Source organism: Formica exsecta, unplaced genomic scaffold, assembly GCF_003651465.1.
Source record: "Formica exsecta isolate Colony F162 unplaced genomic scaffold, ASM365146v1 scaffold182, whole genome shotgun sequence".
NCBI classification, from domain to species: domain Eukaryota; kingdom Metazoa; phylum Arthropoda; class Insecta; order Hymenoptera; family Formicidae; genus Formica; species Formica exsecta.
Window position 1 is genome coordinate 261020 of NW_021849132.1, and position 13194 is coordinate 274213.

Sequence of the window (13194 nt, forward strand, 5' to 3'; positions counted from 1 at the left end):
TAAAAAATGTTCTTCTTTTTTTTCTTTTTGTTTTTTTTTTTTTTTTTTGTGATTTCCGCGTTTCATCGTTTCTCTTCCGTTCTTCTACTTCACTTTTATCCCCTTTGTATCGCCGTAAAATTTCTCTACGCACATGCCACACTTTTCTTCTTTTTATCAGTTTCAACTTTTTCCATCCATGTAAATTATATATGTACATGATTTTCTCATTTCACACACTTAGCTTTCTTTGAACCGTCTCGAATCCGCATTTCCTTTGCTTCTTTTTTTCTGCCTCTCAGTTTTTATTTTTCTCTCTCTCTCTCTCTCTCTCTCTCTTCCTTTCTCTCTCTTTTTCTATCGATCTACCTCTTCTTTTCTCTTTTTACATACGCGCATCCACCGCCCCTTTTCCGCTAGTTTTCTCTTTTTCCTATACGATGTATTTTCTTTCCTCCTGACGCTCTTGCATTCAGAACGCGTTCAACGGGGAGTGGCGGTGCATGTAATTATATGTACGCACCCAGGTTGACGGCGTCGACTTTGCCGGTGCGTAAAACCTGAAAACTGGTTCGGTACACGCAACCGCGGAGAACGCTGGCAGACTGCGCGGCACGATTGCACCTGCATGTCATAGTCACGCCGTTAGCGGCAGGGTGTGACGGTAATAATACCGCGATCCTCACCCGGGAATTTTTTGCGCTGACAGAGGGTTAACAGCAGCAGTTGTTTCAGGGCCCAGTCTATTTTAGCAGTATAAAAAAATTGATTGAATTGAATTTAGGAATTTTTTTTTTGAGAAATATTAGAAATTGATCTTTTACATATGTTTTTAATGATGTTTAAACAGTATATCGACATTTTTAAATCTTGGATATTTAGCTGTTTTTGTTCAATACGGGCCTTTGCGCGTAGCGTGTTCAAAAATGACGGTGCTGCTTCTCGTATAATTGTCTGAAATGAAAAAAACTCAGTCTAGTTTTATTCCGTAGGATATTTTTGGGATACTGAACCTAATTAGAATTTAAAAAGTTAATATTTAATATTTTTCTGACCTTTAAGAAATGAAAAAAATTTTGACATAATTGAAATATTTAATTGTAAAATGACAGTACTTTGTTATTATTAAATTTCTTCTATTGAAATTAGGTTTAGTATCTCGAAAATATCCTACGAATAAAAAACTAAGATAAAACTAAAAACTAGACTGAGTTTTTTCATTTCAGATAATTACACGAGGAGCAGCTTGCCACACCATCATTTTTCAACACGCTACGCGCAAATGCTCGTATCGAACAAAAAAAAGTTAAATATTCAAGACTTAAAAATACTGACGTATTGTTTAAAAATCAATAAAAACATATGTAAAATGCTAAAAGAGATCAATTTCTAATACACTTAACAAAAATTTTCTAAAAGTCATCATATGCTAGAGTAGAGTGAGTCCTTAACGAAAACTTTAGTTTTATTATAATCAAAATGATATTATTTAGATAATTATTTATTCTTTTTTTTTCTTTCTCTTTTTATACATTTTTCTGAAAACGCATGGTTCCTATTTTATAATCTTTTTTTATAATTTTATTCCAGTAAAAGAGTTGAAAATTGCTTGTTAAAAGCTAAAAAAATAGTCGATAACACCACTTGTTCATATTAAAATATTTCAAGAGAATATTCTAATACGAATGAATAAATTCTTTCATTATAAATCCTTCGATTTATCCGACGTTATGCAATTGACATCATTCTATAGGAATATTATAAATTAGCATATCTGAGTGTATGAGAATGCGAGTCGCAGATTAACGACGAATTATTTAAATTGCTCTACTATATAGACATGATTGATTTATCGTGACTTAGGTTTTTCTTTTGCTATTATCTCTCGAGGGGATTATGATCCGCGACTTTTCCGAGGTACCTTCACCTCTGATCTCTTTGAAAAGCACCGCGGATTGTTGAAACAGAAGCAACAAGGAACGAAGCGATCACGACGATGACGATAATGTATCTCTTTCTTTCTCTCTCTCTCTTTCTCTCTCTCTTGCGCTCAAGTTGACAGGCGCAAACGACAATCGACATTCCTTCGATCGCACAAACCGGTTGCCATAAATTCGCGCGAACGAACGCGGCTTGCCCCGTTTCAATGTTTCTGCCGTAGCGCACTTTTTCCCTTGATACGACTGCAAATCGTGCATTCGAAAAAATGCAATTATTCGTGCACAGCTTAAAATTTAGCTTCGCTAAATAAACATTTATGTGCAGCATCACATGTCAAGTTTACTATATTTTCGATTCTTTGAATTTTACTTAGCAACAATTGATCTAGAATCTATATATTCTCGCTAATAATTTTTTTGTGATTTGTGTCAAATACATGTATAAAAATTCTTAAAATAACGTTTTATTATCTATCATTCCTCTGAAGCTTATTTCGTGATATTCTCTAGATTCCTAAATTTTTTATAATTTATAAGATAGAATAAATATCTCGATATTTTTTAATTAAAAGAACGAGTTTATTTTAAATTGATTCAAATATATTTTATATATATAAAAAAAAACATACGATACGAGAAACTTAACGATATTTTTATTCATAAACACACGAATGTGTTATAAATTTATATTGATATATGTTTCCCGTGGCTCGCCTTTCGTGCCATCGTGCCAAGACGTTAACAAGTTTCGCGTTCTTATCTCTGCGCAAATTAATCCTGTTACAACCGTTCGACTTATGCTACATGTCGCGTGAGAGAAAATTACCCGCGCTTGGTAATTAGCGCGTTCGGTTCGTCGGAATCGCGCCGAAAGCGTGTCATTTCTTCTGCGAATACGTAGAAAGTACATATCCTCGGACGATCGTCATCCCGAGCGGGATGTCGCTCGGCGACACGAGAGAGATCCCATGACCCGGGAGCGCCTTATCGGGGACGATCGTTTCTATAAGGTGGCATACCGTAGAAATTGTATGACAGGAAACAATCATTAGCGCGAAATAAATGTCCGCTTGTTACGCTCGTGCATAACGCGCGCGCGCATTTCTATGTCGCACCGTTATAACGATCCGGACGCGTTTGCACGCCAAGACGCGGATCTAATTTTTTAATGGACCACCGGTACATGGCCACCTGTACATATGGCATAAATCCTCATATTCACCGGGTATCGGAACGGATTATCCCAACTTTTATGGCATTTTCCCAAGAATTTTAAAAACCTTAACTGCGTCGTCCGTACTCTTTTCGCTATCGACCACCGTTCACTATGTTTATATAATGACGAAACAAAAATGCAGAGAGACTTATTTCGTTCATCAGGCTGTCATAGATGGGAATTGGAATAATTCTAACCAGGTGTGTTGAGAGATTCTTGCCTAGGTATTCGATGCGCAGTCATTCGCGACGACGATGGTGGCGGTCGCTGTCAAATCGCGGTGCTTTATTTACACGCGTTGCAGTTAGGTATATCGTGCGACCGAGAACCGGCCGGTGGATTACCATAAATTTCCATCGGACCGTTCAGAAGCCAATTAGCGTAAGTCACACCGATGATGAAGACTGCGATACCGTTTGCGCTCGCTTAAATCAACCAATTGCCGCGCGAAACCGTTGCATCGCGCCGTGTCCACTTAAATGCGATCAACGTATCTATGTCGGATTAAAAAGACGCAACATTAAAGTTTTGAAAGTTGAGTCGAAGTCGGGACTGCTGTGATTACTGCGATTCGTAGCGGAGAGAGAAATCGAAGTCGTTAAGAGTTCGATATATTAATATAGATAAGACATTAATTTTCTTTAACACGTTGAAGAATATCAATATTGTATTCACACGCTATTGTGGAAAATTTTTGTGCAAATTTTTCGAACTTGATTTAGTATTTTAGACTTAATTTATAATCATGACCTGTTTTCAACTTTTTATTAAATATATTTTATATTCTTCTTTTCTCAACATTATAGGCAATAAGATTACTTTCACGTTGTGTGTGTGTGTGTGTGAAATTCAATCATAAATCTTGTGGTTTTCTTTACATTGCGTTTTACATTCTGCAAATCTCTATTCTAGAGAACGTCATATAAGTGACGCGTCGATGATAATGAATAATAATAAAAAACCGCGATCGGTTTTCCCCTTTTTTATGTCTTTCCTCGAAAATATTTATCTACACACACACACACACACACACACACACACACACACACACACACACACACACACACACATAAATACACACGTGATCTCCAGTGGATCGTGGACACGTCACGCGCGTTAAACAAGTGTCACGCATCGCTTCGAGGCAAAGGGACGAGAGCCGGGATGTGCCGCGCGAGATGATTTCTCTCTCGCGAGAGAGAGTCAAGAGAGAAGCCTCGGGAGAGAAACGACCGATGGCCAGACAGCGCGGCGTCGTCGTGAGCGAAGCCTTGGCGTGGCAACGACGTTCTCTCGCGATCGTATACGCAACATAGGGACATACATCGGAATCTGGCCAATCCACTAGACATTTCTCATCATTTTCCGACAAACAAATATGATTGAAATAAATTCTATTTATCAAGTTTCGAAAAGCTGAATATCTGTGTTGATATGATCTGTAAGATATTAACAAAGCATTATATATTTATCAGACTAGATCATTTTTATCAATAAATTTAGTACAAAAAGAAAATGTGGTAATTTATTTATTTTTTGTTTATTTTTTATTTAGTTTATATATTTTAGAATTTTATTTTATTGTTAATTTATTCAAAATATAATAGAACTCTATAGTTTCTCAGCAACGAGACGTATTGCCTATAATATTGGTCCGACTCGAGTGCCTCTGTTGCATCGGATGTAACCGCGTGCCATTTACACAAAGTGCATGCGTGCATCGGGAGAAACTCCTACGAGGCGGAGAATTATCGTTGAAACGGACGCTTCCTAATGCCTTCCTCGCGATTGGAATGATCGATCGACCGACTCGGCGAGCTGGTTCTCGCAAACGAGGATTTACTCACCGTTAGTGCGTCCCTCGAGCGCTCGTTAGTTAATGATACCGGAAGTGAAGGAGAGGGATGGGGAGAGGTGACGATGGAGGCGGTCAGGATTAGCGAGGCGTGACGCGAGTATCACCGTGCAAAGTTCTCTTGCGAGGATTCTTCAGTGAGGAAATTTCATAGGAAAACACACCAATACATTTCATGCATTTCAGATTCGTACAAATCCATAATTTTAAACAAACAAAATCCATTTGCAATTCCATCGTTTTTAGTTAAAAAATAAGAAGGATATAATTTTCGTTTCGAATCGACGTTAAGAATAATTATTTTATTTCTCTTATAATCATTTTTTATTAATTTTTTCATTTTATAACTTTATTATTTATATTACTTATAGTTAAAATCAAATATAAAATAAGTATTTATTTGTTCGACTTTCGGAATTGAAGATTCAAAGTCCTCGTACTGATGAATGACGCATAAATATTTCTGCGGCCCCTGTTCCTGGCCAGCAGTTTTTTGACGTTAAGCTAATTGAATTTCGTGATATACGCTTCGCACAATGACGGGCCATTCGTACTCGTTAGGATGCTGCAAATCGAGTGTCACTGGTCGCGGTAGGCCGCAAGCTCCTATATGGTGGTAAGCCGCGGTGGTCGTACGGCCCAAATTTAGAACCATCATAGAGCGATGACCCAGATTTTCGGACGCTTTCGTTCGCCGTGGGTGGTACGCGACAAAAATTCTCCGTTCGCGTGTTGCATATCGCGACGCTAAATTTAGATCTCTCAAGCCTTTCGAATTAATGTAAAATACGCTCAAGGAAAACTTCATACGAGAGAGTTTTGATCTTCGTGATTTATGTATTATCGAAAGGAAAATCAGGACAAGAAACAATAGAAGAACGACGTTGAATCTTTTTTTAAAACTAGATCAAAACTATAAATTCTGTGAAAAAATAGAATACTGTCAAAATAAATAGCACTAAAGTATAGTAATCTCTTTAACGCTCTATATATATAATATATATATATTTTATGCTCTTCGCGTTGACTGAATCGTATTTCGAGAAATTTAACTTCAAAGATCGAACAGCTTGGATTGCATGGGCAAAAACTGTCCGCGCTCCTTGCGAGCATTGTCGATTCCGCGAGTTAAAATTCTCCATTCGAAAGTATGTTATCGTCGTGTTTGCGAATGAGACGGCGGCAAAAGAAGTAGAGGAGATCGACATTCCAGAGAGTTCCGTCGATCGCAGAGGCTGCATCGTGAATTTCTTCATTGACAATCGCGATTCAGTGACAGGCGCAAGAGAATCGTACGGTTCGTTGTGTTGTTCGTTTTTCTTTTAAGCGAAACATCGAATATAATCTGTGCGGTTAGCAATGTATCAACCGGTCGTCATTGAATTTGTAGCCGCGACCTCTTTTTGCTCAACTGGTCGTCTGGCATCGCGATTTCCTTCTTTCGTGGAGCAGTAACTGGCGATCGCGCGGCTCGTTTCTTCAAACCGCTAAATCACGTGTTGGTGATTTAATAAAATTGCAAACATGAGCACACAAAAAAATTTACTTTATTAAATTGTCATCAAATATATAATTTTTATTAAATTATTATATAGAATTTTATTAATATTATATAGAATTATAATTGTAGAAAATTCGCATTAATTGACATTTTTTTTATACATTTAATATCTACAAATTAAATAAATTTGTTTGACTCTATATTTTTTTTGTGACTTTGCTAATGAGTTTATCACGACACACATATAATTTCGCACACTATGAGAAACATGGTATTATAATAATATAATAATAAGATAAGAGATAGAGAGTATAGAGATACGAGTCAATATATATTCATTATTAAATTAATAAATGTATGTAAAATTATTATTTTTAATATATAAAACTTAACTTTATTATTTATTATTATTATTATTATAGTTTAGTTGAAATACCTCTTACGTAATAAGTTTCTTTAGATGTATTGACGCGAGGTCGGACGTCGGACCGCACGGACCTTTAGTGAAAAACAACGGGCGGAGGTTTGTTCAACCTGCTTAGACGGAAGTGACGTCGGTCATGCACACGCGGGGCGACACGGCTTGTTGAGTACCGCGCGGAAATAACTCACGTATGGGGGTATTGTCACGTCTCTAGCAGTAACACGCCGGAACGGAAACGCGGATACGTGCATACGAGCGAGCGAATGGCGTAAGTGCCGAGCGGATGGTAATCGCGTGCGAAACTTATGAGGGTGAAAGAAAAGATCTTCGAAAAAAAAAAAAGAGAAAACCGATGCCGATGTCCGGCGCGCGTGATGCATTACGAAAGGTTCATCCTCTTCTGACAAAATATCGGAGAGGATGTCTATCGCGTCGATTCTCCCGCGACGTAAATGTATAACAACATGTGTATTTTTGCGCCTTTTGACCACGATATTGGTCAACTATGCTGCTTCCGTTGGGCCAGTTGGACCTACCTTTCGTTGATGCTGGCCATATTTATTCTGGCTACATTTAGCCAAAGAGGTAACTTCGACCTCTATCAGAGAGCGATGAACATTTTTGTCTATTAATATTTATAAAAACTAAATGACGCATTTTATAATATTTTATGATATAACACACACACATATAATATTCTAATAATATGCTATGAGCAGCTCTTATTGAGATATCCTTTTAAAAAGGTGTGTTAAATAAATACTCTCAAGTATTGTTACCTCTTTTCTGCGATGCTGATCAGTTATCTCAGAATTCGATGAAGCGTATCGCACAACTATTTTCCTGCTGGAATGTCGTCGCGCGAATAATAAGAGTCGTACGTAAATAATAGCACGCCAATGTTTATGTCGCGCCGTCAAGATGAATACCATGTTATTAATAATTTGCTGCCGAAATATTACACACAAAAATATTAAATTTTCTATATAAGTATATATTTTAAATTAATTTTAAATATTTCTAAGGTAAATTTTTTCGCAAATCCGGTTTTTTTTAGAGTTCTGGGTAGCATCCCACGAGATGTAAAAGAAACTCTTAATATTCTTACGCTTCAATATTGCAAGAAATATCGCGATTTTTTAATCATTTTTGTCTATTAATATTTATAAAAACTAAATGACGCATTTTATAATATTTTATGATATAACACACACACATATAATATTCTAATAATATGCTATGAGCAGCTCTTATTGAGGTATCCTTTTAAAAAGGTGTGTTAAATAAATACTCTCAAGTATTGTTACCTCTTTTCTGCGATGCTGATCAGTTATCTAGACGCTGCGCTATGCATTACTTTATATCAATAAAAGCCTATCATAACTGAGCGACGCATTTGACAATTCAAATATTAAGTGTGCGTTTAATTTTTATTTAATTTATTTTGAAAAAACGGAGAACTAAAGTTAATATGTATAAATAATTATACACACAAAATAAATGGCGCGCTTGTAGCGCGCGCTTAGTGTTCTAGTCTATATAATTATCTATATAATTATCTATATAATTTTTATTTTTCTTTATATACATACAAAGAGAAAAGATAAAAATTTATAATTAATTGAGGCGTGAAATTAATCGAGAAAATAAAAATAATGATTTATATAATTTGCGTTTTTATGTTACATAAAGAAAAAATGCCGTAACACATAAATTTAAACAATTTAAAGTTGTGAAATAAATTAAATTTTGCAGGCTAAAAAAATATACCTATTTTATATCAGCTTTTCTTGAAAGTATTACTTATTGTAATTTACATTACGAACACGCGAGGATTAGGTTCATCCTTTTTCAGGATTTATTTCGGCCCGGAAAATCATCATCAACAATCACACACCCGAGAGCTTTTCATTTTACCGTTATCCGTCTTCCCGATCGTAGTCCGGATTTTCACAGATTGCTCTCGTTGCTTTCGCTTCCCTCGTCACCGAGGGAAGAGAAACGGACACGTGACCCTTGCGACTACATACATCTCGTCGAGCCCCCCTAAAGGTGACTAAGCCGAAATAGGCGTCTTTTCGTGCGCGCCGAAGACGGTTGGCTTTCTAACAATGGGGCCGACATCGCTTCTCGTTACGAAACTTGACGCCTTTGTTGTTTCCACGTGGGCACATACATCGACCGACGTCGCGAGAGCGTGTGTAGATGTCACGCGCGCGACCTCACGTGATCCTCGCTACATGACAATGGACCTGGTTTCACCGCGCAACATGTCACACGGTTTGCACGGTGGCACCGCGGAAACCACTCGTGCACTTCCCACCCAGAAAAAGATGACGTTTTGAATCTCTCGCTCTCCATCAGGTTTTTCTCATAACAGAGCGTTGCGAATGGACAATCTGCAAAAAACGCGACTTGGTTTCTAAAGAAAAATTGAATGATTTCTTAAAGCGCCAACGTATCGATGTCACGAGTGTGATATTTTTTTTCACGCTTCTTTCTTCTTCTTTCTTACTAGTCGAAGAATTTCAAATAATGCAAATAAAAAAGTTATATTTATTTTAAAATAGAATAATGAAAGTAAAAGAGTTGACGATGAGTTCTTGTAAAAATTCTGTTTTTATACATAATAGTATTGAAATTAACGTGGGGCAGTGCATTTATTCCTACTTTTTATTATCCTTTTCAATTATTTTTAAATAAATAACACTGTATTAATTACAATATAATGAAGTCGGTAATGATTATTTCGATGATTGAGACGTCAACCTACGCGGCGTCACGAAAGCGCATCAGAAATGTACATTTCCGAAGGAAATGTTTTATTTATACGCACGTCGCAGGGCCACCGGAAGGAATAATTAACAGCGCGAAAATAGTTTCGCAATTCCTCGCCTTACATCGGCGCGAACCTTGCCTCACGGGTATTCATCAAAGACGACGTTTGTCACCGAGGTCGTCGTCGCCGTCGTCATCGTCATCCGGTCGATTTTATTTCCGTCACTTCGACGGAAGGGTTTCGTAAGCCCTGCCTGTGCCCGCAAACGTTAGGCCAATCTTCACGTCGCGCGAAATGCACTCCGAAAATCTTAAAAATCTATTTTTCACCGAACGCGCCCACGCTTCCCTCTTATTTCCCGGCTAATATATCCCGCGCGTGCAATACCGCGATATATTTTTACTCGTGGCCCACATCATCCCCGGGGCGAGAAGCGCTCTGGTTCATTATTATCGACCACTCTCGCGTAATCGAATGAGGAAGAAAAGAGAGAGACATTAGAGACACACGAAAAAAGACAAAGTCTCTCTCGTTTCTCTTTTACTTTTACTTTTCGTCCACGACGAAGACCGTAAACCCATTTCGAGTTCTAGCACTCAACGCGACGAGATCATTTCAGTAAATTTATATTTTTTACGACATGTATCTCGTATCTCTTTGCCCTGAGAACGCGCGCCGCGTTATTCCTATAAAACGGAATTTACCGCAGCGATAAAAGCGCGAGATCATTCCCATCGAACGAAGTTGGAGGATTGTATGTCCGCTTCCAAGTTTCTCGAGATGAATTAGGAACATACGCTCCAGTCATAGTTAGTTCATCAGGGATAAGAGCTGTTGAGTATGGTATTACGATATAAATCAGTATATAATAATCAGTTGTAAATTTTAGAGAGTATAATATAAAAGATAATTTAGGAAACATAGAATATAATTGGTGTGATAGAAATTTAAAAAAAAAAAAAGTTTCTTCTTATAATACTATATAGTATTTAGTCAACGAGTTAAAAACACGTACACACAATATAATTATGATATTTATATGTCATATTTAAAAATATTATATGCCATTTAAATAGAAAATATATTGATTTTCTGGCAGCTTTCTAATTCTTCTATAAGCAGTAATGATACTAATTTTTTTTTTTACTTTAATCATAAGCATAATTAATGCGACGGCGATTTTCGAAGGAATAAATCTCGAGTTTCTCGATCTGTCGGTTTCTTTTACTTAATTTTTATTACACCTGCCGACGACCTCGCGGTTATCGAGCCGTAGTAATTTTATTTTTCTCGTTACCACCGAAGGCAGTAGGAAATGCTTGACTTATGACCTTAAGGCCCCATCGCCGATTACGAGCGGTAAAAGTTGCCGGCGCACACGGAACACTTTCTACAATTAATTATAGTCCAATACGGCGGCGGATCCTTAATTCGTCGCTACAAATTGATTACGAAGCGCCCTGTCGTCCGTTTAAACATCCGACGAGGATCGTTAATCTCACGTTACGTTTCTCTGATGTTCGTATGGACGTCGCGTCGGACAACGTTAGTCACACACCTTTCGAGTCACTTTGTTAGCCCACTGTAATCCCACGGAAGGAATGCGGAGAGGCTTTTATGGATTACAAGCGCCGACCGCACCGGTCAGTTTATTATCGTTACTCGTCGCTTCTCGTTACTCGACGCTTGCTCAAATCGCACCTTGCACGCGATGGGATTATCCTTCCCACGAAATAAATGGGCTCTGCTCGCCGAAATCGCGCGGGCGAATAAAATTTCCACTCGAATCGAATTCCCGGATCCAGATCGATCTGGATCCGGATCGTGATTCAGACTGGTGAATCACGTTTTGGCACGTCGAGTTTTTGCATGAAAATTTGGGTCAATAAGGATGTGGCCATTTATAGCTAATTAAAAAATCGGCCATTTATAGTTATAATTAATTAATAAATTATTAATCAATTTATTATATTTTATTATTATTATTATTAATTAATTAATATAATAGTTATTATTTAAATCTGGATGAGATGAATTTTTTTCTTTAAAGATGGAATATGATCAATTTTAATATATTAATTCTATTAAAATTGATCATATTACGTCTCTGAAGAAAAAGATCCAGACTTGAATAATAACTATTATATATCTATTATAATAACTATTGAATTTTTTTGTTGATAATATTTATTAATCAATAATTTATTACAATAATTAATTAACTATTATATTTGAATAATATATAACTATTATTATATAATATATTTTTTATATTATTTATATTATATTCTTTATTTATTATATTTTTCGATGAATATTATCATGTTACTATTTATTATTGAAAAAATACAATTAATGAAGCTGTATTTTAATTTAAAACGTATCATCATTTTCGGTTACAGGGCGAAGGTGGTGGTGACGAATCTGACGAGGACACGCAGTGCGCCTTGAGCGAGAACTGGACTTTCGAGAAGAAAACGAGACGTTGGTCCCGCATAGTCGACGTCACGCAGGCGAACGTCGAGAGGCTGCAGGCCATTGCCGGGCAGAACGCCGCGTCCGAGGAGGACTCTCTCGAGGACCGTCTGGAGGCCGAGGAGGCGGAGGACACTATGCTGGAAAATCTGCGATATGGTAGCCTGCCACCGGGTACGGTCCCCGACGAGATAGGTCCGCGATTTCGCAGAACCGGCTCGGAAAGGCTGCGGGACGGCGCGAAGGCCTTCTTGAGACGCGTGGAGTCCCTCAAGTCGCGACGACGGAAGCGTCAGAACCGCGACGGGGTGGTAATCAGCGGGCCTCAAGTGCTCGACGTCATGTCTATGCAGCAGAAGATGAAGGAATTGAACTGCGTGGACGTGTCGCCCACGGGACCGGCGCCGGTGGCCTTCAACGATCTCCTGTCGCCTAATCAGATTCCCGGCTCACCGGTCACCTTGCCGGCCACTCCCTATCACCTGCCGCCGTCGCCACTGGCGAATGCGCCCAGCCCTTTCGGCGATGACTCGTCCAGCTACTGTTCGGACGGCTCGCAGGGCGGCGGACCGACGCCGACACCGACCCGCACGAAGATGAATCGCGCTCGCCGGTTCCTGCATCGCGGCAGGGAGGATCAGGGTACGCTGAGCGACTCCGAATGCCAGCCGACCAACTGGCGGCACCGATATTTCCGCGATGCCAACAGCAATCACGCCAAGGTGCTGGAGTTTGTGAATGCGCATCCTCAGAGCTCCAAGGATTTGCCGGCGAAGAACCCGGCGATCAGCACCCGTGGCGGCAGTCTGAATCTCGGCAAGGAGTCGCAGAGATATCGCGACAAGCTTGTCCAGGGCAAAGAGGATAAGACGGCGTCCTTGAAGCGGGATGAGAAGATGCACAAGAGCTTCCGGCATCGCGATGAGTACAAGGATGGCAAACAGCTGTCCAAGGAGGTGACGATCTATCGGGAAAAATCCAGGTCCAGAAGCTCGGAACTAGCCGGCAGTCAAGAGAGCGGTTAT

At 38.7% G+C, this 13194-nt stretch overlaps 1 protein-coding gene across 2 annotated transcripts in view; it reads left to right on the top strand.

Annotated features, from left to right (window-relative positions):
- The window catches only part of LOC115233699, a 213366-nt gene that overhangs the window by 194542 nt on the left and 5630 nt on the right, over nt 1-13194 (top strand). For both annotated transcript variants that reach the window (XM_029804263.1, XM_029804264.1), the window contains one exon: nt 12097-13187. In XM_029804263.1, the coding sequence (XP_029660123.1) occupies nt 12097-13187 (1091 nt within the window). The remainder of the gene's footprint in view (nt 1-12096; nt 13188-13194) is intronic.